Below are 27,599 nucleotides of genomic sequence, written 5' to 3' on the forward strand. Positions count from 1 at the left end.
AGAAAACTTGGGGTAGTCAGCTTCCCTGGAACGGGGATGACAGCCATGGGCTGACCAGAAAGAGGAAGTACGGTCTGGCTGGTGCCTGTTGCCTTTCAGGGTGAGTGAGGGTACGTGGGCGAGCAAGGCCTCACCCCAGCTGTGCCTGAACACAGCCCTCAGTCCACTGCTGTCACCCCAGCTGCTTGCAACGAACACCCCGGCAGTCCAGGTAAGTGCTTCATCTTTCCTAAGGACGGCGTCTTGCTATTTCCACTGTAGTCATCCGTCCACGTTGGTGAGACATGTGGCCAAACGCGCAATCTCTCAGGCAAGGGCTGAGGGACTGTCGCCTGAGACTGGTACACTGTCAGGGGCAACTGGAGGAACAAGGGCCTTGAAGAGTCTGCTGTGCCATTGCTGCTGGGTGATCTCAGCCATCTCTTTACTTCTCCAGTGCGTGTGTCAGGGATGATAAAGTTCATCTCTCAGGCTGATTGGTTGGGAGTGAGATGTGTAAAGTGTAAGGTGTTACCACTGTCTGGGTAATGATGGTGACATTTGCTATTCAGTAGTTAGAGGACCTCACGACTCTGTGCTGGGGCAAGCAAAATGCTAACTTCATAAACTCAGGCTGCATCTTGGTGCAGTCGGATGTAAGAATTAGAACACCATGACTCTTGGTACTTTTGTCTCTCGGTTTCTGGTATTTGGGATTCACAAGGCTCCTATCTACCTCCAGAGGCCTCAGGACTTGGGTGTTAGTTAGGCTAGCATGAGATCTTGATTGAGCCATCTGCTTTTGGTCTCTGGAAAATTAATCTTTTTGTTTGGTTTTGGTTTTTGGTTTTTCGAGATAGGGTTTCTCTCTATAATAGCCCTGGCTGTCCTGGAACTTGCTTTGTAGATCAGGTTGGCTTGGAACTCATAGAGATCCTCCTGCCTCTGCCTCCTGAGTGCTGGGATTAAAAACATGTGTCTCATGCCTGGAAAATTAATTTTGATGGAAAACTGGGTTCAGCTTTCCCATGTCTTCTTCCATGGGCTCTCTTACCTCTCTTTAATCTGACTGTGACTTTTAAAAAGGGTTTGTTTGTCTGTTTATTATTTATTTGGTTTTTGGAGACGGGGTTTCTCTGTGTAGCCTTGGCTGTCCTGGAACTCACTCTGTAGACCATACTGGCCTCGAAAACACAGAGATCCACCTGTCTCTGCCTCCCGAGTGCACCACCGCTCGGAAAAAGGATTTATTTTTTAATGATGTGTGTGTGTGTGTGTGTGTATGTGTGTGTACATGCGTGCTTGCACGCATCTGAGGAGGTCAAAGGCATCAGAGCCTGTGGTGCTGGAGTTCTAGGTCCCTGGGATGGGTACTGGGCCCTTGGAAAGAGCAACATAAACTCTTAGTCGCTGAGCCATCTCTCCATCTCTCCACCCACTATGCACTTGCTCTTAAGCCTCGTCCTTCCTTGACTTACTACTCTGGTAAGTTTGTCCAGGATAAACTGGAGGCTGTGTATATGTATATGTCTAAAGGAACATTAAAAGTGGCCTTGCTGCCAGATGCGCTGGTCACAGGCCCGCACCAGAAGGCCGGGAAGGAAGAATGCTGAATCCAGAAGCTCCAGCGCAGCCTGATAAGACAGTGAAAGAAAAAGGAGGCTGGAGAGATAACTCAGATGTTAAGATCCCTGAAACTGGAGTTACAAATGGTTGTGAGGCACCACATGGTGCTGGAAATTGAATCTGGGAATCTTCTGAAAGAGCAGCCAGTGCTCTTAACCACTGAGTCATCTCTCCAGCTCCCCAAAAGTCATGTTTTATCCATGTGGGAGGATCAGTTTCCTCAGAAATTTGTTAGGACAGAGTTCTGGTTCTTCCTCCCCCTTCCTTCCTTCTCCTCCCTTCTCTTTACATCTCCCCTTTCCCTTCCTTTTTTCCTCCTTTTCTTTCCTCACCTTCCCTTTTCCTGGCAAATAGATACATCCCCTCACTGTTTGCAGACAAATTTGCTAGGCAAGCAACAAGCTATTGATGGCTGAGCATGTATGAACAGAGTTCAGTCTTATGAGAAAATAAATCAGATTCAAGATTAATGTGCAGCTGTCCTGGTTTGATAAGTTATCAGCTTGACAGACATGCATGCAGCAGTATGGCAGTGTGGCCAACTGCCAGTCCAGTATTGTCCCCATACACTGGGCTAACACAAGCAGGCATCACAGCTAGTTCCTAACAAGTTTAATTAACAAAGACGATGACCATTCATAATGCATAAGTACCTCACCTTGTCAGCGCTACAGGATTTGCATTCTGACCCGGCATCATTTTTAATGGAACACTAACCATGATGTCATCATTAGACGGTGGGCCAGAAAGCCAGTGCAGAATACAGAATAGGTATACAATCATGGTGCCTTCCCCTGCTTCACTACAGCAGAATAGAAACGTCTTCATGGGGTTTTCTACGAAAACATTTTATTGCCAGGCTTTTAATCCTAGTACTTGAGAGGCAGAAGCAGGTGGATCTCTGTGAGTTCAAGACCAGGCTCTTCTATATAATAAGTTCTAGAACATCCAGGGCTCTGTAGAGAGCCCCTGTCTCAACCCCTGCACACAAAAAAAGAGTCATTTTATAATTCTGTTTATAAAACAATGTAGGTCCATTCATTTACCAGGAACTTGATCAACCCATTTACTTTAGTAAAATATCGCATATTATTTAAAGAGTCATGGGCTAGGGATGTAGCTTATGCCTCTGGAAGCCTAGGGTTAATTCTCAGCACTAAACAAGCAAACAACAGAAAACCTCACAGAGATTCACAAAGGAAATATCTACCAAGCAGCACAAACAAATACATAGATGTGTAAATATGTTTTACATATGTAGATATCTTCTTTAGCAACAGGTTTAATGGACAAAATGTATTTTTAAACAACGATATATGAATATCAAGTTACTGAAAAATTATTGGCCCACATACAGTATTAACATGTGTGTGCATTATAGATGCCCCATAATAAATTTAATTGGTGAAGAAGATAAATCAATCATAATACATGATTACAAATCACCAAAACTCTTTTGCTTGCCGTCCACACCCTCCCCTAAAGTCCTCCACGCCTGCACGCCCTCCTTTCCCCCAGAAAGACATCGTTATAATAAGCTCGATGTAAGGCTCAGTCACCTTAACCCTCGCATCTCATGCCCTATGCATAATAGACTCAAAATAATTTTTTTAGATCTTAAAAAAATCAGACCAGATGTGGTGGCACTGGAGTGGTGGAGGCAGATGAATCTCTGTGAGTTTGAGGCCAGCCTGACTTATACAGAGACTTTCAGAACAGCCAGGGTTACAGAGAAACCCTGTGTCAAACAAAACCAAACACAAAGCTCAGGCGTCACAGCCATGACTGCTTCTTCCAGACTGACAGCCTTTCCTCTAATTGGGAAACCCCACACTTCCAGGAGCAGGGTGTGGGCCTTCCAGGAGCCGCGGTGTCCAGCTTTCTAGGGGATGAGTAGGCATCCTCAGCAAACTCTAGGAGCCTGATATATTAGTTCAAAAACATCACCTTGTAGTAGCTATGAATAATTTAAGAAGTCATTGGTGAATGACTCTTTATGTAAAAATGGGAGTTATACATCGTATTCCATCTGACAGGAGAACTGAAGACTGACTCAAAAAATGGGGTGCTTAAGACCCGTCTGGAGTACCCTGAGGCCCTTCCTCAGAGTCAGGCAGTGAACAGGGCAGATGGAAGGACTGAAGGACAGGAGGTGTCTGCGCCAGTACCCCTGCCTCTGTCTCCATGTCCCTCCTTCCAGCCGTCAGATTAAAAGGATTTCCAAGTTTGGGTGTGGAGAGTTGACATTGTCTCCATGCTACTTCAGTTTGACTCTAAACTGTGAATTATGCTTCTACAGGAAGTGCTTCCATTTTTATTGATTTTTGCATAATATCTAAATAAAAAACACAATGCTTGGTATGCAAATGCAGACTCAAGGTAAGCAGCTGGCTCTTGTCCCTAGGGAGTTCCTGTATATGAGCCACGAGGGCTGTCACCGCTCGGAGGCCCACTGGTCAGTCAGTTCAGGACTCTCGCGCATCACTGCTTTAAGCCGACAGAGTGAGTCCCAAGCCAGGAGGCCAGTGAGAATGCCAGGACTCCGGAACTGCAGGTCCCTTGCAGAGCAAAGGCTCAACGGGACCCAGGAAGTATGGGGGTTGCTAAGGCTGTCATGGTAGGCAGGTGCCCACTAGGATGGATTTGGCCATGCTCGCTGACCTTAGGAGCTTGTATTTAACTCTGCTTAACTGGTTAGGAGCTACAGAAAGACAACGAGGGGTCGTATTTATATGTGGCAGCCAACAATGGGCCGGACAGGCGAGAGGGGACAGCAAAGTGACCGACTGCCCAGGCGACTGGAACCTGGGTTGATGCACTGGAGTAGAGAGACAAGATGATAGATGTGAAGGCCAGGGAAGGAGGTGAGATATGGAGGCTGAGGGGAACAGAAAGATGGGGGCTGAGCTTGCCTGCCTCCCACAGAAATGGAAGACTACAGAATGAGCAGAGACACCGGACCCTTTTTATAGCCCCGTCCTGTCCACACATAAGTTGTCATTAAGTATCCGCAGGGCCATTTCCAGGATGCATGTCATCAAGGTGGTCAGGTAGGAATACGGACTCCTGACCGTCATCAAGGACAGACAGGCAACTAGACAGGAACCAGGCAGGAGCTGCTCATACTGGCAGGCTTGGCTATGCCTTTGAAATCAGCTCCAACCCTCATCCCATGCCCTGCTTCGGAGCCTTTCAAGCCTGGCTAGCAAGTGTGGGGAGCCACTTAGGAGGCATCCCTTTCTTTCTAGTCATGGCTTCTGTGGGGGACACTGAGCTGACTACTCACATATGAACGGAGGCCTCTTCCTGGTTCCCACACCACCGAAACACGTATGCTCGAGAAAGCATTGGTTGATGCGGAGAGCTTATCAAGGACTGGGTGGGTGTTCGCCAGAGGGGTGCATCACCAAAGGGGTGCACCTCGCATCTGCGAACAACCACGGACCCAATGCCATACAGCCCTGCCTTCACCACTGCATCCCTAAGCACCTCTACCTCAGGCTTCTCCAGGCTTCGACCAGCCACTGGCTTCTGCTTGGTTTCCTCCTATCCCGTTTCTCATACTTGTCCTTCTAGATCCTAGCTCACAGCTGCCCCTTTATAGCCCAGAGGAACCCAACCCTCCCCGGTTTCTACCGGCAGCCTGGCTAATGCCGGTGAGTATTCTGTAACCTCCCAGGGAACATGGCCGCCCTTCCTGAAGTGATGGAATTGTAAAGAGAACTCTGTGGTTTTGCTCTTGATAACGCCTGTGTCTGGTGAGCCTCAGAGCTCGCTCGCATGTGTCATCTCTTGGAAAAGTTTCAGAACCTTAATGGAGACATTAAGGGTCTTGTTCCAGAGACAGATGCGGCTGCCCAACAAATCGGTGCCCAGCAAGCTGGTACTCAGCAAGTTGGGAGAAAGAAACCTGCTCCCTGGGTGCCCAGATCAAGGCTTCACATTTCTGTTAGTGCGTACGACTTTCCGCGTTGCAAATCATCTTACTCCCTCCCTCCCTCCTGCTCTCTTTCTTCCTTCCTGTCTTCCTTCCTTTTTCCTGTCTTTTTCCTTCCTTTCCTCCATCCTCCCTCCCTGCTTCCTTCCTCTCTCTCTCTCTCTCTCTCTCTCTCTCTCTCTCTCTCTCTCTCTCCCCCCCCCTCTCTCCTTTCCTCCCTCTCTCCCTCCCTCTCTCTCTTTCTTTCTTACAGGGTCTCTCTATGCAATCCTGGCTGGCACAGAACTTTGCTGTGTTGATCAAGCTGGCCTGGAGCTCACAGAGATCCACATGCCTCTGCCTCCCAAGCACTGGGATTAAACTCATTAGTCTCAGGCATTCCTGATGAAGGATGAAGTATGGCCCCTGGCTCCCCAGAAATGCTTTCTGGAAAAGAGCAAGTTGAGGCTGGGATAGCAATTCCCCTTCCTTCCTTGCTTTCCTACCTTGCTCAACCACCATCCCTCTGTGGAGTGTCTTGCTCAATCCTTGCCCCTAAAACTGTACATTAGGCTCCTTGGGGCTCCTGGAAAATGCCCTGGTAACTTGAGGAATGCAGAACCTCCAGGGGGGGCAGCTAGAATGTCCCTGCCTCAGTGCTCGAAATGGTCTCTACTTCCCAAACTACCTTCTACCCCAGTGGTGGGTGACAATGGAAGACAGCGGGTCCACCTAAGGCCATGTGTCCTAAAGAGGTGGTTGGGAAATAATACTACACAGGGCAGGAACTTGAGGCCCTCAGTCGAAACTTTATCTATTACCAAGCATGGATCTGACAGCTCACTGCACAAAAGCCAAAATCAGGACAGTACGGGTGGGAAAGAGATCCATTTCATTCACGGAGCGGGGGCCTAGGAGATGAATGCTGTCGTCCTCAGTGCCTGATCCCAGGGAAGCTGGATGCATGAGAAGAATTTCACATGGGAAGAGAGGACGAGGTGTAGGGGGCAGTGGGCAGGTGGCTACCTCTGTGTGGTCTTTGTCATTCAGGGCATGTGGTTCCTTTCCATGTTTCTCTGGCTGTAAGATTGCAGTCTCCTACGGCTGGTTCCCATCATTCTCCAGACAGCTCCACTTTCTGCAAGTTAAACCTTGGAGCAGTTTACTGTGTCACCTAATGGAGAGAAGGGAAAAATAAGAAGTCTTGCTCATTGTGATGTAACTCAAGGTCACCATTGTTCTGGCTCTGAAGAGCTACATAAAGATCACTCGCAAGTATCCCCTTTTTATTTATGGTGCTGGGAATTGATCTCTGAGCTTTTGCGTACGAGGCAGGCCGTTCGCCGTGGAGCCACATCCTCAGCCCCGGCGGTTATCGTCTTAGTCATTTAGGGGTAGTTTATGTTTAGATGTTAAAGTGTCAGGCTAAGGGACCAGCACTAGCCTTGCAAAGGAGGAAAGGGGCGGTAACTGCAAAGGGTGCCTCACAAAGGCGCAGCCGTTGTTCACTCCCAGGCTGCATGGCCCCCGGGGTTGTCTATCCACAAGGGAGAAAAAGGCTGTCGTATCCGTTAGTCATTCATACATCCACAGACACGCGTGAATCACCTGGTGTCCAGCTGATCTAGACACCGGGAGCATATTGGTAAAGAGAGAAGCAAGGGCTCTGCTGGCACGGTGTTTACACACCAGCGAGGGAGACGATGACCAAATGAACACACAATAGACAGGGAAAAGTCGCCATCACCATATGGGTGGGGAAAGAAGCGTTTCGTCCATCCATCATAGACTACTGTGGGTCAGGGGCGCTCTTCCAGAGCTGGGGAGCACTCAGGGGGTTCAGGCAGGAAGGAAGGGAGGCTGCAGAAGTAAGTGCCGTAGGGAGAGGCAGGGTGAGAAAGCTGGGCTGGAAAGTGGTAGAGGACTTCGCTGCTCACTTGGGAGCACCGTCTCAAAGCCCTGGTCTACCCCAGTACTTTATTTCCTACCTTGGGAGAAACGGAAGTTTTGGGTGTGAGCTCCCAACACCCTATCTTTTCTCTGGTTCTGTTCAGCATCCCTCCTCCCCTGACCCTTGTCCTGGTTTGAAAGAGCGACCTACTATGGATTGTCTCCGTTCTGAAGCCTCTCCTCTCTCTTCCACCCCTGCATTTCATTTTTCTCCTCCCTTCTGGAACCTTCACAGTCAATAACAAGATGAGGTCCCGTTATAAACAAACAGCACTCATTGGGCCTCAGACCCTTCGCTTCTTGAAATTCAGGGTTTCCCATTCCAGGAGGGCACCTTCCCCCTTCATTTCCCATAACAATCCCTCCTCCTAAGTTCTTTCTCATTCCATCCCTCACCCCCATCTCCCCCGAACTACAGATTTATAGATTCTATAAATCTCTGAGGCTACGGGCGGGATGACTCGGAGCTAGGGAGCAGTGCGCATGCATTCTGAACACTGGAGCAAGGACGTGTTATGTGGTAGGGAGGGGACACGAAGCAAGGAGGACAGAGAGGCTTCCTGGGTCCACTTTATCCCCTCGGAACTGCATTTCAACATCCACATTACATCAGCTATGACTGTCCTCCGGGACCCTAGAGAGCCGGGTCCTGAGAGGAAAACAGAGGCACCAGGGAGTTAGTTTGTCTTCCTCGATGTGAAGGCAAGCGAGTTTAAATGAAGAGGAAGTAGAAACAAAGTCAGCTTGCAGCCTTGCTGGTGAAAGGAAACTTGTGCATTGGTGGTAGCCGTCCAGGGACCAGGACAAGAACGGGGGAGCTCTCTGGGTTCAAGGTGTGTTTTCAAGGCCTTTCATTCCATCCAGTTCCTGCTGCCGCCCCCTAGGGCAGCTCCAGGGAATAGGCACCCTGCAGACCAGCCGCATGTGGGGCTCTTCACTGAGGCCACAGAACCTTCTAGATGGCCTGTCGAATATGCTGATACAGAGCCACAGGTCAGAATTGGAAGTGGAGCAGGTCACAAGACCTTGTAGTTCAACACATCTTCAAAATGTCCCAGGCAATCCAAAGTTTCTGAGATACCCAGACTTAGTGGTCAAAAGTTAAGGCCCTAGAGTCAGACAGACTTGGGTTTGGCTTCACTTATTTGCTCTGCAGTCTTGTTAAGCTCTCCCAGGCCTTTATTTTCTACCTGTAAAATGGGAAAATAGTGGTGAGTACTTAGCACGTAGAGCTATTGCGAGGATTACACGTGTAATGCCTCTACGAGGCATGTAGAGTAATGAAACTAGTGGAAAGTCAGCACGGTCTCACTATGTAGTCCCGGCTGACCTGGAGCTTGATATGTAGAGCAGGCTGGGCTTGAACTCACAGAGCCCCACTGGCCTCTGCCTCTTGAGTGCAAGGATCAAAGGCGTGCACCACCACACCTGGCTACAGTTGGGTATTCTGGGTGTCCTTATACTGAGGTTCCCTTTATGGGCAGCGAGCTGCAGTGAGACCCTGAAGTCTTGCAAATATTGGAAAATTTTAGCAATGGTTCTGCTTTCGGTTCTGTTATGAAGAGAAGGATTTTGTGGGTTTCATGTCAAGGTGGCAGAGGAAACAGAGTCCACACTCTGGTGTCTGAGCTGGAATCTCAGGTTGCCAGTCCGCAAGTTTCTTAACCTGAGTTCTGCTTCCTCTTCTGTGAAACGGAAATGTGGTCATCTCTCCGGTCACAGGTTCTACATCAATGGATGCAGCTAACAGAGGATTGAAGGTTTTCCAAAACACCAAGCGCCTGTGCGTGGAACATGTACACTCTTTACCCTGGTCATTGTCCCCTCGACAACACAGTGTAGCGCTGCCTGCAGTGTTCTAACTGTTGTGAGTAGCACAGTTGATCTCAAAGGCCCCACTTTGGCTCTGAGAGCCCTGCTTTACCCCAAGCATGAGTCCTGCTTTGAGGACCCCTCTGCCTTGATGACAAAGATTACTTCTCCAGTGTGGTAGCCTGAGAGAGACCCTGTGCTTCGTGACCAACATGACAACACCAGCACCGGGCAACTGACTTCTCACCGAAGATGACAGAATCAATCCACTGTTTCCCAAACTCCTTCTTGAACTACCACAAAGATGGGAAAATATTTTTGAAATGTAGTAATATAAGCCCATGGGTCAGATTTAATTCAAGAGGAGTGAGCATGGTATCATCTGTGTCATAGCCCTTGCCTTCCTCAAAATGCCCACATCCAAATTCCCAGACCCTGATTATGCCAGAGCTCATAGTAAATGGGAATCAAGACATCTAATTAGCTGACCAAGGTGTGGAACTCATGCTGATACAGAGAAAATGTAGATGGTGGCTTTTCTGTCCCGCCTGGTCCAGCGGAGCCACTTTTAAAATAATTGCTCAGAGGTTTACTATTAGTTACAAACCATTCTGCATATTGCTCAGGCTTATTACTACATAACTCTTGCCACTTAAATTAACCAGTTTCTATTAATCTATATTTTGCCACCTGACTTCGTGGTGTTATCTGTTCTCCGGTATACCTTATTGCTCCAGAGGCTCCCTGGTATCTCTCCAACTTCACCCTTCTCCCTGTATCTCTGCTTGGATTTTCAATCTGACTCTATCCTGCCTGACTAGAGGCCAAAGCAACTTCTTTATTAACCAGTGGTAATAAAAATATATTCACAGCATACAGAGGGGTTATCCCACAGCACGTGATTATGCCAGAGTTCATAGTGAATGGGAATCAAGGCTTCTAATTATCTGACTGAGGTGTGAAAATCATCCTGAGTCAGAGAATGGAATCAGTGTAATCCCAAGAGTCCTTGCACAGGGAAGAAAGGCAGTGGAAGAGCTTGGGGGTAGATGTGACAACAGAAGAATGATCAGAGCATGGAACAGGATTGACTTTAAAGAGAGGAAAACGGTCACCAGCCAAGGACTGTGAGTGGCTTCTAGAAGCCAAAGAGATAAGAAAATAGATTCTCTCTGAGAGTCTCTGAAACCCAAGGCCATAGATAGTCCTTTGGTTTTAGACTGACAAGTAAGATATTCATGAGCTTCTGACCTCCAGAACTGAAAGATGACTTTTTAAACTTTATTTTATGTGTATGACTGTTTACCAGCGCCTACATGTGAGCATCATGTATGTGCAGTGCCTGCAGAGACCAGAAGGCACTGGATTCCCTGGAACTGGAGCCAGCCATGTGGGTGCTGGAAACGGAACCCAGGTCTCTAGAAGAGCATCCAGTGCCCTTAACCACATATCTCCAGCCAGCATTATAGCATCTTTTAAAGATATGTAGTCTCCTTGTGCTGCCCAGGCTGGCCCCAGGCTCCTGGGTTCAAGTCATGCCCCTGGCCCAGCCTCTCAAATAGGCTGCCCTTGAGAAGTCTACTGTCCTCTAAGAGTTGTGGCCACAGCCTTGGGCAATCCTCTCAGACAGGCAAGTGTTTGTCCCACACTCAGCAATCCTGCAACCTACAGTCTTATTTACCGCTTGGCCTTATGCTGAGACCAGAGTAAAATTTGGTTTCTCTCTCTTTCCAGAGACTGCAACCCCCACCCACCTCCATCCCTCCACCCCCCACCCCTGTGCATGTAATGCCCATATATCTCCTCCACAGAACACCTCTCCTGTCTGGAAGCACCTTGACTATTGAACTAGCCTGGTGGTCTCAGGTGACATCAGACTGGAAATGGAATGTGATTCTCTTTGGTCTCTCTCAGCTTGACAAATTACTCTGACCCACTGAAAAAAAATATCTCCCCACAGTCCACGGAGGAGAGGGCTGAGAAAGTGTCTCTCCACAGTCCACAGAGGAGGGAAATGAGAAAGCGTTCCTCCACAGTCCACGGAGGAGGGGATGAGAAGACGTTCCTCCACAGTCCACAGAGGAGGGGATGAGAAAGTGTTCCTCCACAGTCCACGGAGAAGGGGGTGAGAAAACATTCCTCCACAGTCCACAGAGGAGAGGATAAGAAAGTGTCTCTCCACAGTCCACAGAGGAGAGGATGAGAAAGTGTCTCTCCACAGTCCACGGAGGAGGGAAATGAGAAAGCATTCCTCCACAGTCCACGGAGGAGGGGGTGAAAAAACGTTCCTCCATAGTCCACGGAGGAGGGGCTGACTGCAGAGCATTATCCGTGGTGGGCACTGAGCATTTGCTCTGGGGGATTGCCGCTACCACGTCACAGCCAGTGGTTCTCCTTCTAAAGCAGGGTGTGTGAACTCCAATTGGCCATTCCATGGTGACTTGAGACATTATTATCACCAGATGAAGGCCCTGTGACACAGAGAGCATTCTGGCCGTTCTGGGTGACCTTGGGAAGGTCCCTTTTCCTTGATCTTTGCTCCCCATCTGGAGAACAGGGTGAGGGCTGAGGACGAAGTGAGAGATGGGAATACATTTCACAGACGTTCAGGGCCCTGGACACACTCGAAACATGGATGGCAAATCCAGTTTCATTTCTAAGAAAACTTAGAAGAAAGGAAAACCTTTAGCCCCTATGCTACTCTGAAATGGTTCGTGGTTTCACTTCCTGGAAACATCATTCTCCCTCTGTCTTTCCCAAGAGTCTAGTGAAAATGCAATTTATTTAATTTTGAGACTTAAACAATGGTTTCCAGTGGAAGCACACCATATGGTGCTCGCTCTCTCTCTCTCTCTCTCTCTCTCTCTCTCTCTCTCTCTCTCTCTCCCACTACCATTTTATCAGAGTGGATACAAGTAGTTCAAAAGTCAGGTAGCATAGAGAGTTGACAATGAGAATGATGGCCCCTGGCTAACCTCCCTCCTTTTACCCAGTCTTCCAACACAACAATGTGTCTCCCATATCAGTCTCTGTCGCTCTAAGTGCAGCTATGTGCGACTTTTGGAGAAACTTAATGAGAGAAAGACAAGGAAGGAAGGAAGGAAGGAAGGAAGGAAGGAAGAAAACTGTAGAATACAGATAGACAAAGAACCAAGAGACAAGCATTTGAACAGGAGGGGGATAAACAAAAAAAAAAGGAAGATAATTCTGTCTGTCTATCTATCCACTCGCCCACCCACAGATCTTTTTGTCTATCTGGTTCCCCAAAGCTAAAGAGAGCAACGTTATTCCTGTTTGTCAAGAGAGCGAAGATCCCATAGTAAGTCCAGGGTTCTCTTGGTTTGTGTTTGTTGTTTGTTTTTTGAACTTTCGTGAACCCTGTAAACCAAGCTTCACAGGCGTGTGCCAAGAGGCATTTCCAGTTTCCATTTTCATTTTGTTTAGTTCTTCTTTCTCTGTTGTTCTCTTTTGCACACCACAGAAAAGTGATCAACAGTAAAACCTCCACACTGCGGGCCTAGATGTGAATCAAGTCACAGGGAGTAGACACTTCAGGGCCTAAGAGTAAATCTTCAGTGCATTGACAAATCCCAAAAACCACCCAGAATAAAAAGTACAGGATAAATCATCTCAATGAGTGCTAGCTGTACACATTTGATTTCCCCACCTCATAAAACATTTTTGAGTGGAGGAAGACAAGCCAGCTTGCTTTCCTGCATCCTAATTCTGCCTTGTTTCTCTGCTAACTGCCTTGACACTTTTAAATGCTACTACTGTTACTCCAAAGCGTCAGTCTGAAATGGCGCCATGTGAATATCCATGCCTGAGGCTCCATTGCCTCCACAAAGACACGGGAAATTGACTGTCGTGTAACCAAGACGCCAGGACATGTCCAAGGACCCCTCCCTCCCTTAGTCTCCAACTTTCACAGTGCCCAGTCCATGGATGAAGAGCCTGATCTCTCTCCAGCAGTTCCCCTATTACTGAAGGCTCCCCCAGCTCCTTCCCTACTTTCTCTTGCAGCCTGGCATCTACTGCTCACTCTGCCTGCTCACGTGTCCTGCCTGGCTTGGGAAGCCACTGCGCGTCTGTCATTCTCAGCCTCAGGCTCTGCTCATGCCAGTTGGGGGTCATGCATGTTACTAAAGGTTTGATAATGAGTTACAATACAGTGTCAATGGAAAAACAGCTCTCACTTTAAGGGAGCTGAGAGAGTTTGTTTATTCTAGAGCCAAATATGAATGATGACGGCCTAGGCAGAATGGTTCAGGCTACCTCCATTCCATGTTCCGATGTGTGCTAGTTTCGTGAGTTAAGTTTTTACGTTAACATGACAAAGAAAGTCATAAATCAAGACTTGGAAAAATATTTATTTTTATCATTTTTAAAAGATGTATTTATTTTTATGTATATGAGTGCTTTAACTGCATGTGTATCTGTGCACTAAGTGTGCACAGCGCTCTCAGAGGCCAGAAGAGGGTGTCAGATGCCCAGAAACTGGAGTTACACATGGTTGTGAGTCTCCATGAGGTTTCTGGGAATGAAACCAGGATCTCTGGAAGGGCAGCCAGTGTTCTTAGCCACTGAGCCATCTCTCCAGCACCTATTTTCATCATTTTCAACTATGGGGTGTGTGTGTGCGCGCGCGCATGTACATACAGGTACAGAGGCCAGAGGTGAAAGATACCCTGAGAGATGCTTGAGAGTTACTTGATGTGGGTGCTTGGAATTGAACTCAGGTCCTCTGTAAGAGCAACAAGTGTTCTTAATCACCAGATCATCTCTCTCTAGTCTCAAATCAAGACATTTAAAAAACACACTGGTGAGTTAAAAACTTCATACAGATGGCCAGGTATTGTGGCCCATGTCTTCAATTCCAGCACTCAGGAGTCAGCAGCAAGATCTCTGAGTCTGAGTGCAGTCTGGTCTATAGAGTGAGTTCTAGGACAGCCAGGGCTACACAGAGAAACTCTGTCTCACACAAAACAAAACAAAACAAAAAAATCAAAGAGATAGGTTGCAACTCCAGAAAAATCTTAGCTCTCGGCTTCAGATACTAGCTGAGAGCATTCTTAGCCTTTTGGTTGGTGGAAGCAGGGTTTCGGTTAAGTTAATACAGTCTGTTGGTCAGGACGTTGGCTCTAGTCACAGGATGTTAGTTCCCAAGAGAGGCGGGCAAGGATGGCTCTTCAGGGGCTGGCACAGGCCGAGATAAACTGTCTCTAGGTTCTGAAGCTACATACGAACTTCCAGGCTCTCCACACCATTGATGTTTTAGCCAGCCCTCCAGCCTGTGCAAACATGGATTCTTTCCAGGGATTCTTGCACACAGCGGCTTCCGGTGGCTCTTAGGACTAGCGCATAACTCACCTATAAATGCACTGGCCACTTTCCACTGTGGGGCTGTCTAACTGTGGTGTGGCTGGCTTGATTCTTGAGCTCACCCTCTACTGCTAACCTAAGACTCTTCTCTAGTCCGTCTCGTTGGCTGCTGTCAGTTTGTTAAAATTGAAAATAGATTCTTCTCTCACTCCGTGTATCCAGTTATAGTTTCCCCTTGCTCTGTTCCTCCAGGTTCCTCCCTACCTCCCTCCACCCCGGATCCACTCCCTTTCTCCCATGAAACTACTAAGCTAATAGCTATAATATATGCACGGAGGACCTAGGGCAGACCCATGCAGGCTCTGTGAGTGCTGCTCCGGTCTCTGTGAGCCCCTGTGTGACTCGCTTAGTTGATTCAGAGGACTGTGTTATCCTGGTGTCTTCCATCCCCTCCCGTCCTTACACACTTCTACCTCCTCTTCCACGGGATTCCCTGAGCTCTGAGGAGAGGGGTTTGTTTTCGGTTTTTGTCGTGTTGTTTTGTTTTGTTTTTTTTAAGACAGGGTTTCTCTGTGTAGACCTTGTTGTCCTATAAACCAGGATGGCCTGACCTCGAGCTCACAGAGATCCACCTGCCTCTGTCTCCGGGTGCTGGGGTTAAAGGTGTGCACCACCACCACCTGGCGAGGGGAGTGATATGATGGGGGCCTCCAATCTAGACTCTCTGCTGGAGAAATGGCTCAGCTGTTAAAAGCACCAGTCACGTTTCCTGAGGTTCAGGGTTTGACTCCCAGCACCCACATGGCAGCTCACTGTTCAAAACTCCAATTCCAGAGGATCTGGCACTCTTTTCTGGCTCCATGGACACCAGGAACACATGTGGTACACAGAGATACATACAACCAAAACACTCATACATATCCAATAATTAAAAAAAAAAAACCTCTCACCACTTCTCAATTCTGCGCCATGGTAGCCAAGGCCCAGCGTGAGTTCCAGTGGAGTAAGCCACATTCAAACCATAGCACCCGTCAGGCTGTTTCCCCCAAGCCCACAACAAACCACAACACAGTTCTCTCTCCATAGAAATGAAGAATGTCTCTTGTCTTTGTGACATAAAGATCTGCAGCTGGGAACTGCTCTCAGGGGTACATCTTCCCCTCTGCCGTGTCTCATGCCCTCTGTTTCCGGAGTGCCTTACAGCTAAACCTCACAAACCCCCATGAAGTAATTGGCACCATCAGTGCCGGGTGACAGGCGGAGCATAACTCAGAAGATGAGTGACTGGCCTGCGGCCTACCCTACCGAGGCATTGTCTGTAAGGGTTGACTCTGGTTCCTCAGCAGATGTGTCAGGAAGCACAGAGGGTGACAGCGCCCCCTGCAGGCTTTCCACTCGTGCCTCATGCCTCTGTCTCTGTTCTCCTTAGGCTTCCGCAGCAATGAGTTGGTGGAGGGACAATTTCTGGATCCTCTTGGCTGCGGCCATTATCGTTGTCTCCTTGGTCCTGGGTCTCATCCTGTACTGTGTCTACAGGAGGCAGTTTAGACAAGGTAATGATGGCCATCTTCCCTGGGCAGGTGGAGGTGGGGCAGGTGATGTCAGTACAGCGGAGCTCGGATCCACCTGGGCGTGCAAGGGTTAAGCTTAGGTGGAGCATCACGCACTTTGCTTGTGGTGTCTAGCCACACCACTGACCTCTGTCCTGGGCCTCAGTTTCTCATCTGTGTAGTGAAGGGGGGGGGGGTAGATTTATCTCCAAAGACCTTGTCAGAGGATTTGGGTAATAGCAGAGGCAGTAATAGAGGGTCTGTCTCCAGGCACTGGGGCAGGAACCGTTTCTGCCTGGTGCTGACGTCATCTTTTCTGTGGGGCTCAGAAGGGAGCTAACAGAAGTCTGTAGAAAGCCAACCGTCTCGAGCATGCGTTAAGACACAGACGCAATCTGCGATGAATGTGTTTTGCCACCACGACTGCCTTCTCTCTCTAAGACCTGTTTTCTGCTCATATCTCCAACTTGACCAGAGGTTTTTGGCCTCCTCAGACAAAGTGACTGCCTGGATATTAACAGTAACTTTAGATTATTCGTAAGTGGGTTTTCCAGTTTGCTGTTTATCTCCAGGAACATAAACCCGAATCAGTGGCATGGTCCCTTGAGGTCCTAGTCCTTTAAAAGAAAAGTACAATGTGGGCTAAGCCAGGAGCGTGCCCAGGGGTGGTACACAGTGCACAGGCTGCCCTGGTGCACACGCCTCTCTAGGTGATCAGGGCACTGCCCTCCAGGCATCTGCTTAAGGGCACAAGGCTACACAGCAGCGAAGTCTTTTCGGCTTGGTTTCCCACCTCTCTTTTAGAACTGAGAAGAAGCCCAGAGGGAGGCCGAGCCTTCACGGAGGTATTCCAGGTATTGGAGGCAGAACTGGTTTCAGATCTCAAGTGTCCTGGGTTCCCAATTTAATCTTTTCCCAGAACCCATTAAGTAATGACTCTTTAAAAAAAGGGGGTGTGTTTACTCTGAACTGCATTACTTTATACAATTAATATAATTTTTAAAGAGAGAGTCTGAGGCTCATACACTCCTCTATCCATTGGCTGACTTTTAATTATTTTTTTATTTGCTTTGGTTTTTTTGTTTGTTTGTTTTGTTTGTTTTTCGAGACAGGGTTTCTTTGTAGCATTGGAGCCTGTCCTAGAACTAGCTCTTGTAGACCAGGCTGGTCTCGAACTCACAGAGATCCACCTGCCTTTGCCTCCCGAATGCTGGGATTAAAGGCGTGCGCCACCACCACCAACAAACAATTCTTTTAGGCTAGTGAGGCGGCTCAGCAGGTAAAGTTAATTGCCATTAAGCCTAAAATCTGAGTTTGATCCCCAGGACTCTTGCTGAAAAGAAAGAACAGAGTCCCCAAAGTTGCCCTCTGACCTCCACATATGTGATATGAACATGTGTATGCACACATAAATAAATAATGAGCTAAAAATGTTAAACCTTTCATTCTCAGATATGAACAAAAACATGACCCTTGACAAAAGCCCTTATTTTCCCACTTTTATCTGGGCTGACCCCTGTGAACAATAGGTTATGGCAAATAATAATGTATGTACTGCTTCAGCGCGGAGTCTCTGGGGGAATATAACTTGTAGAATGAATCTCTCTGTGTCTATAGAGAGAAAAGGGATTTAGTAGAATGGCTAACAGGCTGTCATTCACCTGGTCCAACAATGGCTGACGATGAACAGAAAGTCCAAGAGTTCAGTCCACATGGCTGGATGTCTCAGCTGGTCTCAGTATGTGCTGGGATCCTGAAGAAGTGGGCGCTAATGTCAGTGAAGGAATGGATTTGCCAGCGAAAGCAAGAGCAAGCAGACAGAGAGCCAGGCTTCCTTCTTCCATGTCCGCTATATAGGCTGCCAACGGAAGTTGTGACCCAGATTAGAGGTGGGTCTTCCCACCTCAAAGAGCTGAATTAGAAGTGGATCTTCCTACTTCAAATGACTTCATTAAACAAAAATCTCTCACAGGTATGCCCAGTCATTTTGGGCATTTAGTACATCCCAGACATAGTCAAGTTGATTTCTAATAATAATAATAATACCATAATAGCCATCACACACACCCAGCATATTACAGCCAAAATATTCTTCCCTTCCTTAGTTCATTTCATCCCGACCACTCCTGCCTATTGCCACACAACCTACCTCGTGCCAATCAAGCCATGAAACAGCCCACGTGGCTGTTGCCAGGCCTGGGTCACCACCCAGGCTCTGTGACTTTATGGCCAGGGTCCAAATGCCAGTTCCGTCACTTCAAAGCTAGGAGTTCCTAAGACTATTACATCTTGGCAGTTCCCCTCCACACATCCTGGATCTGCTGGTTTTCCAAGGACTGCAAAATGCTGAAGTCACAGCTTTCACTAATGTGTCCTAAGTGAACATGGTTTCCCCCCACAGGCAAGAAATGGTCGATTGCCAAGCCCTGGAAACCTAACGGGAGAGACGAAGAGAAGATGTACGAGTAAGTGGGGGAGATCCCTGCTGTTCAGCCTTGAGAGCTATCTGGTCACTGCCACCAGGGCCCTTCCACTATTGCTCTGGTGCATCTGAAATGCCCTTTCCTATGGAGCTGGTGAGACGGAGTCTCCATCTGCGGCAGGAGGGAGGTCCGGGGCACTGTGGGTGCAGCGCCCCTCTGGCATCAGCTGCAGGAGACTCCCTGAGAGCATCTATCCTGGCAGAGGTTGCTGTTAGGCTTTGGGCTGCAGGCTCAGGAATACTTCTTTTCCTCACGCAGATTGCAAGTGTGATCCTCTGACAAAGTTGTCTACAAGCAAAGTATTCGCTTCCCCCTTTAAAGATTTATTTTTATGAGTATGAATGTTTTACCTACATGTATGTCTATGCACCATGTGTGTGCCTGATGCCCAAGAAGGATGGCATCTGGATTCCCAGAACCTGGAATGAGGGACAACTGTAAGCCACCGTGTGGGTGCTGGGAACAGAATCCTCCAGCCCGAGCACCAGCTTTACTTCTTCTTGTGATTTAGTGCTGTCTGTGCTGAGGTTAGGAACAAGGATTCACGAGAGGGACTCCTGGGACCTAGAAGTTGTCTCACTCACACAGTCATTTGTTTGTTTGTTTGAGACAGGATTCTACTATCCATCTCTGGCTAGCCTGGAACTCACTAAGTAGACCAGGCCAGTCTCAAACTCACAGAGATCCATTTTCCTCAGCCTCCTGAGTGCTGGGATCAAAGGTATGCACCACCATGCCCAGCACAGCTACGGTTTAATACAGTCAAAAATAGATAAAATCCACAGAAGAAAAAAGCCAAATGAGATGGACTCTAGGAGGAACCAGACACAACGCCTCCAGCTGTCCTTCTCTGCTAGTCCTGAGGACAGATCTCAGCAGCTGTGTATGTAAATATGTGTGTCAACTCATGTGAAACATCACAGACCCGGGCAGCTCATCACAGACCCGGGCAGCTCATCACAGACCCGGGCTGCTCATCACAGACCCGGGCAGCTCAGCTGAGCCTTGGTACACAGGGATCGTGATAGACAGCCCATGACTGACTTAAGCTATGCAGCCTCCAGCCCCTCCAGGAGTCAAGGGTCCAGACGAACAGAAGCAGGCATCCCCCATAAATGATATCATGAGCATAACCATCAGGAGTAACCAAAGTTCCAGGTGCATAAATACAGTGGTTGTCAACTTGATACTCTCAAAGCTGAGAGGTGATCACCCAGGACTCAGGCAATGACTGACTTTTGCCATTGCAAAAGTCATTGACTATGCAAAAGAAAAAAGTATATATATATATATATATATATATATATATATATATATATATATATATATACTTTTCTAAAATGTATTTTATTGGGGTTTGAAGAGACCAGCAAATAGAACCTCTCCTTGCCCAGTCTGATCCCACTGATGAGTAAGCCAATCATGTATCACAGCCAGATGGCCAATGCCTTGCTGGTACAGTGGAAACTTCCCACAGAAGTGTGGTATTGCTACAGGAAAATGTTTCCAGGAAGCATACCACTCAACAACTTCCCATGAACAGAGCAGACATAGGTAACAATGCCCAGCTCATGCGTGGATTCCGCTAACACCACAGATACTTACTTTCTAAGGCCTTGAGTCATGGTGCCCCCAAATTCCTACTAGCCAGAAGGAATCAGAGAGGTGTTTGTTGTTGATTGTTTTGTGCTTGACATGAACAGAACAGCACACAGTGTTTTGCATCTTTTGCTCATTTTTTTCAGTACTGGGGGTCAGTTCAGTCCCAGGGCCTCACATACAGTATTCCAGGCTCCACTATCGAGCTACAACCCCAGGTCAATGCTGTTGTGGTCAGACTCATTGAATGCAGTTGTAGGTTGTTCGCTCTGCTTGCTGCAGAGCATCCCACTGTAGGAGGAGGCTATGGTCAGTCTGTCCCACGTCCTGTGAGCAGGCGTGAACTGTGTGTAAGCTTCTGTTCCTGTAACAAATGCCTGAGGCAATCAGCTTAGAAAGAGAAGAGGTTTCTCTTGGCTCACATTCTCCAGTTTCTAGTCCAGGATTGGTTAGCCCTGCTGCTTTGGGCCTGTGGTGAGGCAGTGCATCACGGAGGGAGTGCACCATCGAATAAAACCGCCCATCTCATAGCCAGGGACAAGAGGAGGGGTGAAGAGAGGAAGGGACTTGGGGACCACGGCCACCTTTGAAAACTCCCCACGAGACCCCAACTCCTAAATTTTTTTACCCCTTTCCAACAGTGCCAAGCTGGGCCTTTGAGGAGCCATTTAGCATCTGTAACAGCTGTGCTGTTGTGAACGGCCCCACTTGGAACATTCTGGACACATACGTGGTAAACTCGCAGCAATGTTGCTGGTTACGGGGCTGATACTTAACATCAGGAGGAAGTCCATCTGTCTTGCAAACTGAAATACACCTGATGCCGTGGTCACACAGAAGGATGTAGGCTGTGCTCTAGGGACGATCCCTGGCCACCCCTGGACTAGAGGAAATGATTTCTTTGGGGTGACAGAAACAGAATGCAGAATCTAGAAAGCGGTGGAAATGCTTCCAATGTGTGGGAATCTAGCTCTGAATCTTCAACCCATTCATTGGCCTTGATGTCTTACAAAGCAGCTGGCAGTAGGCTTGATTCATACCAACCACTGACTCTCTCTCTCTTTCTCTCCTTCTTCCTTTCCCTCTCTTTCTCCCCCTCTCTAGGAATGTTCTGAATCCATCACCAAGGCAGTTACCTGCTCTGCCACCCAGGGGTTCACCCTTTCTAGGAGACCCTGGTAAGTACATTTTACTGATAACAGCTTCACTCTGGGTAGGATAATGAACGTGTGATGAATGTGTGGAGCTCCTTATTTAGCTTACTAACGAGACACTACAGGCTGGGCGGCTTCAACAGCGGGGCAACCATTTCTGTGGTTGTGGAAGGAACCAGGGACTCTGAGATAAAGGCCTTAACTACTTCAGTATCTAGGTAGGGTTCTTCCTGTTGGAGGCGGTGGCTTTTTTTTTAAACTTTAGTGTGTATCTGTGTGTGTACAGGTGTAAAGAATGAATAATATGCATGTGACAGTCAGGGGACAACCCTCAGCTGTGGTTCCTGGGCACCACCCACCTTTTTTAGAAGTCTTGCAGTTGGGCAGTGGTGACACAAGCCTTTAGTCCTGGCACTCGGGAGAACTCATCTTTGTGAGTTCAAGACCAACCTGGTCTACAGAAAGAGTTCTGGACCAGCCAGGGCTACACAGGGAAACCCTGTTACAAAAGACCAAACCTTTCATTGACTGGAACTCACCAAGCAGATGAGGCAGGCAGGCCAGTGAGCCCTAGGGATCTGCCCTGCCCTGGGATTACAGCTGTGTGCCACCCTGACCACCACACATATAGACAGAGAGACAGACAGACAGCTATGGGTTCTGAGGATCAAACTTGGGTCCTCATGCTTGCAAGGCAAGTACTTTGCAGACTGAACTGTCTCCCCAGTTCCTTTTAGCGTTTCGTTTTGATTTTTTTAATTTTATTTATTTATTTATTTATCATGTATACAATATTCTGTCTGTGCGCATGCCTGCAGGCCAGAAGAAGGCACCAGACCTCATTATAGATGGTTGTGAGCCACCATGTGGTTGCTGGGAATTGAACTCAGGACCTTTGGAAGAGCAGGCGATGCTCTTAACCTCTGGAGCCATCTCTCCAGCCCTCGTTTTGATTTTTGATGCAGGGTCTCATGTAACCAGGCTGACCTTAAACTCCCTTAGCAGCCAAGGATTACCTTGAACTCCTCCTTCTGCCTTCATTTCCCAAGTGTTACGATTACAGGTGAGCTGGGCAGTGATGGCACACGCCTTTAATCCCAGCACTTGAGAGGTAGAGGCAGGTGGATCTCTATGAGTTCAAGGCCAGTCTGGTCTACAAGAGCTAGTTCCAAGACAGAGTACAAAGCTACAGAGAAACCCTGTCTTAAAAAAAACAAAAAACCAAAACAAAACAAAATAAAATAAAATGATTACAGGTGAGCCCCACTATTCCTGAACGCTTCCTGGTTCCCTTGACTGGCTCCCTGCTAGACACAACCTCATTTAAGTCCTCATAGCTCTGTGAAACTGAAGGCTATCATTGCTCCTTGGACAGAGGACAAGACAATACTGAGACCCAGGGCAGTTAAGTGACTTACCCATGATCACCAAACTAACTGACCTCTGGAGTCTAAACATAAATTCATTTTATAGGAAATGGGATGGCAATGGTTTTTCAGTTTCCTTGGAGGAAGATAAGATTATTGTGGAGGCAAATCTGATTCTCATTATGGGTGTAGCTAAGCTACTTGTCAGTGTGTTAATCCATTTTCGTTTATTACGACAAAATACCCCAGGCTGGGTAGCTTTTTAAAAAAGAGGCTTATTTTGTTGGCAGCTTAGGTGGTTGAGTGTCCAGACAGCATGGCACTGGAAAGCTACATCACATGACAAACATGGCATCATGGCCGGAGCCCATGTGACAGAGGGACACGTGGTAGGACACAAGTAGAGAGCAAAGAGAAGGACCCATATCACTTCTAACTAGGCTCTATCTCCTAAAACAAAAACAAACAAAAAAAATTCCTTATTTTAGTTTTGTGTTCGTATATGTTTGAGTGTCTGCCCACATGTGCACCGTGTCCAGAGTCCAGAAGAGGGCACTGGGTCTCCTGGGGCTGGAGTTAGAGGTGGATGCAAGCCACCTGATACAGTCGCTGGGAACTGAACTCAGGACCTCTGCAAAGCAGGAGGAACTGTTAACGGCTGAGCTCACCCTCACACACACACCGCATTGGTGGCCAAGTCCCCAGCGCACAAGCCTCAGGAAAATCGTCCTCAAGCCACAGATGAGCGGGGCAAGCATTCTCATCCCTGCTGTAAACTCATACTGCAGTGATTCTATCTTTGAAAACAACCCACACACACATACACACCCCATTTCCTTCCTTCTTAGGGGGCAGATTTGCATGTAAGCAATGGCAAAGGGTCCTGGGGAGCAGCCTAGGGTGTGGGGAGGGATGCACCAACAAGCTCATCAGATCCTTGTGATCTGAGATCTGTGGACACAGCTGAGGTCACCTAGCAACAGGCTGTGGTCTGTTTCCTAAGTGTTTGCATCATAGCTCCCTGGATGTGAGGGTCTGAAAGCAGAGATGTGGGAGTCAGGAGAGCTGCCCAGCATTTGCCACTCATACACTTGGGCGATCCTGAGATGTGTGTCATGTCTATGACTGGTTTCCATCTGTGAAATGGGGAACTGGCCTTCCAGGAAGTGGGAAGGTCTGTAACAGCCTCAAAGCTCAGAGGACTTGCATTGTAATGACCCTGTTTCTGCGCTTTAGCCCCACAGGAAGTGCCAAGTCAACCACTAGCTTGGTACTCATCAGTGAGGAAAGTTAGAAACAAGAAGGTCTTTTCCATCTCAGGCTCCGAAAACGACTACGATGATGTTGAGATCCCAGCAAGCGCTGAAAACCAGCAATCTAAAACAACCACGCCTTCTTGGCAAGCTGAAAAGGACTTACATAGCTCATTTTAGAATAACCTAGAATGGTTGGACTGTAACACAAGCACTTCCCAAACCCTAGAGGAAGCCACCTACGTAGGAGCTACAGCAGAGACAGGACAGTTTGATGTTCCCGATGCTTCTGTTGTTCCCGATGCTCCGCACGTCCTGATGCTCCGCACGTCCTGATGCTCCGCACGTCCTGATGCTCCAGATGATGTTCCTCGTGTTTCTGATACTCCAGAAGCTCCGCCCTGAGACTCAGAGGTCTAGCCCTTGCACTTCTCTGGAGGCTGTTTCCTTAGTGTGGGCCACTGGGCCTGTGAACATTGACTCATTTTTCCACATCCCTCTTTGTTCCCTTGGTAAACGTGGGTCTGAGGGATCTTAAGTCTTGGTATTTGATTGTGTGGAACCTCCCTATCTAGACCATGGCTTGGATGCCTGCCTCCCTCCTTCCAGGCCTCACCCACTCCTGCACCTCTTAGAGGCTGGGGCTCGTCATTATAGCTGAGGGTTCTTGAGGTACGCAGGTCACCACACTCTGAGAGTCTGGAAGGAGAGGAACTGTGTTTTGTTCTTGTGAAGCCACCCCACCCACTCACACTCCAACCCCCAGTACCTTTACAGAATGTGGACCAAACTCATCAAAGAGAGTCGAGTTCTTACAGAATCTTATTTCATGTGCTTTTGAACAGTATTTTTAACAGTCAACAAAGGACACAAGTGGCCTTCTGACTTCCGCCTCCAGCTCTGCTGGCGGTGCCAGGAAAAGAAGGCTTCCCCAAAGAGTCTTCAGACAGCACCAGGCGGAAGCAGCTCATTCAAAATAAGAGTTCAGAGCTTAGCATCCTTTTCTGTAACTTTCATTATTACATCTCTGAGTCTATATTGCTGTCCTTTCCATCCCTATCTTTCCTGGGTGTTATCTCTCACCTTCCTCTGAGTGCTCCTGAGTGACGTCCCCAGCATCCGCAGGACTCGGAGCCTCCTCTGGCCTAAGGACTCCCCACTGCAGGCCCCAGCTGAGCACCCTCTACAGTTCCAGGCTGTACAACCTGCAGCTATGTCCGTCTATTATCCCCACAGGACCCTCAAGTCCAGCACAGTCCATGGAGACCTACTCCCAAGCCCGGGCTTCTTGTGTTGGGTTACTTTCTCCATTGCTGAGGGCAGAAATTAGCATCCTTTCTCACATCCTTTATTGCCAGCGTTCCCCACGTCCTGTTGACTATGCTGTTCCATCACCACTCTGAGGTCAGCCATGGCCAGCACTTCCCAAAGAGAACTTTAAGAGCCTCTATTCAGTGTCCTGCCTCTGGTGTCTCACACGCCAAAACCCTGTTTGGCAGCTGGTGATTTTCTTAAGCGAACATTCCCTCTTAAACACCTTACAAGACTTACAAGATTCGTCAGAATTTTGTTATCTTTTTGCTCACCACCTCCTGGCAACCTCCACCCTGCCAGTGTATTTCCTTCATTTGAAAATACCTTTGCGGGGCTGGAGAGATGGCTCAGTGGTTTAAGGGTATTGACTGTTCTTCCAGAGGACCCGGGTTCAGTTCCCAGCACCCACATGGCAGCTCACAACTGTCTGAAGATCCAGTTGCAGGGGATCTGACACCTTCACACCAATGCACATAGAATAAAGTTAAATAAACCATAAAAATATTTTTAAAAAGGCTTCTGTTTAAAAGAGAGAGAGAGAGAGAGAGAGAGAGAGAGAGAGAGAGAAAAGAAAATATCTTTGCTAGCTGGGCAGTGGTGGCACACGCCTTTAATCCCAGCACTCGGGAGGCAGAGGCAGGTGGATCTCTGTGAGTTCAAGGCCAGCCGGTCTACAGAGTGAGTTACACAAGAAACCCTGCCTTGAAAACCAAAAAACAAACAAAATACCTTTGCTATGGTCTCTCCTGCCCCTGCTCTACATGATATTCCTCCCCACCTTTGCTTCTTAGGCACTTCCCAACATGTGGGCACTGTGCCGTCCTCCTCACTGTCCTGGATATAGTGGTTGCCTTCATAGGTGTTTTCCCCTCAAAACTCTAGCATCTGTAATGGTCAGTTCGTGAGTCTTGCCTTACCATTGGACCAAAGGTGACGTCAGAGAAGGGGTGGGCTTTCTCTCCAATGTTTTCCCTGTTCCTGGCACGCAGCAGATGGTCAATGCGTATGTCCACTGATCAACTGGATGAATGAATGAACTCCCGCAGGCTTTCATGATTCCTTGGCTCTAGGAGAGGCCTCCTTCATACATGACTGGACACTACTCTCTGTTCTTCCTATTCTGGGGGCTTGTCGTGGTTTAAAACGTAGTGTCCCCCACGGGCTCACGTGTTGAGTATTTGTTCCCCAGCTGGGGGTGCTATTTTGGGAGGGTCTGGCAGTGTTAGGGGGTGAGGGCTAGCTGAAGGAAGTGGTGGTTGCCGGGGATGTATTGTGAAGGGGTGTGTTCTGCCGGGTCCTCGTCTTATCTGCTTCTCTTGGGCTTTCTAATTCCGGTTACCCTGTAGTGAAGCAGCCATTCCTGCCTGCTCATACATCATGCCGTTTGCCTCATAACAGGCCTAGAAACGCAAGCCGGGTGACCATGTTCTGAACGCTCTAAAATCACGAACCAAAAGAAATCCTTTCTTCTCTAAGTTGTCCCCTCAAGTCTCTGGGTCACAGCGATGTGTAAGTGACCAATCCAAGTCTCCTTAGGGTAGGACAGTGTCTAGAGCGAATCCTGGCACGTAGAAAGCACTTAATAAATATATTTTTTGAATGTTGAACACACAGGGAGATGTAACAAACAGCTTAATCGCCAACAAAAATAAAATAAAAAGTTTGGACATCTATAATTTTGTTGAGACTTTGAGCTGGATACATGTCATAAGACTGTTTCCTACTGTCAGTCTGGATGACAGAATTAAATATGTCAAGACCTCAGAGGACTCGGTGTGTTTCCCAGACCTGCAGGATAGCCTGAGCCAGTGACCAGCTACACGCCCACTGACTCAGAGGAGTCGAAACCAGAAGACAGATTCACTGCGTCTGAGTTCACTACCTAAGAGTACTGCGATGCCTCTGCCTTGTCATTTTGAAACATCTCATCGGCCTCCTTGGAGGTTTTAGAAACTTATGCTACAAATTGCAGAACCATAGTTCTCTCCTTTTTGTAAATTATATTTATTTTATGTGTAATGGTATTTTGCCTGCACCATGTGTGTGCAGTGCCCTTAGAAGACAGCATTGGATCCCCAGGGACTGGAGTTGCAGACAGTTGTGAGCTACCAGGTGGGTGCTAGGAACTGAACTCGGGTCCTCTGGAAGAAGAGCCAGTGCTCCTAACTGCTGAGCTATGTCTCCAGCACCACCATGGTTCTCTGATAACAGACACAGTCTTGTCTTCTGTAGGAAATGAACAAAAAGCCAGGCAGTAGTTGCTCAGGCTTTTAA

At 48.0% G+C, this 27,599-nt stretch overlaps 1 protein-coding gene across 2 annotated transcripts; it reads left to right on the forward strand.

Annotated features, from left to right (window-relative positions):
• Positions 1 to 27,001, forward strand: Scimp (SLP adaptor and CSK interacting membrane protein). Of its 2 annotated transcripts, XM_087910385.1 has the most exons (6): positions 1 to 211; positions 11,244 to 11,408; positions 16,035 to 16,158; positions 18,557 to 18,620; positions 21,342 to 21,415; positions 23,995 to 27,001. In XM_087910385.1, the coding sequence occupies exons 3-6, from the start codon at positions 16,047 to 16,049 to the stop codon at positions 24,189 to 24,191; spliced, it is 447 nt and encodes a 148-aa protein (XP_087766511.1). In that variant the 5' UTR covers positions 1 to 211; positions 11,244 to 11,408; positions 16,035 to 16,046; the 3' UTR covers positions 24,192 to 27,001. The 2 variants fall into 2 exon arrangements, with proteins under 2 accessions (XP_087766511.1, XP_087766510.1); XM_087910384.1 differs by lacking the exon at positions 11,244 to 11,408 and having other exon boundaries at positions 7 to 211.
• The last annotated feature ends 598 nt before the right edge of the window (positions 27,002 to 27,599 follow it).

The sequence above is a fragment of the Myodes glareolus genome, chromosome 9 (assembly GCF_982192425.1).
Source record: "Myodes glareolus chromosome 9, mMyoGla1.1, whole genome shotgun sequence".
Taxonomy (NCBI): domain Eukaryota; kingdom Metazoa; phylum Chordata; class Mammalia; order Rodentia; family Cricetidae; genus Myodes; species Myodes glareolus.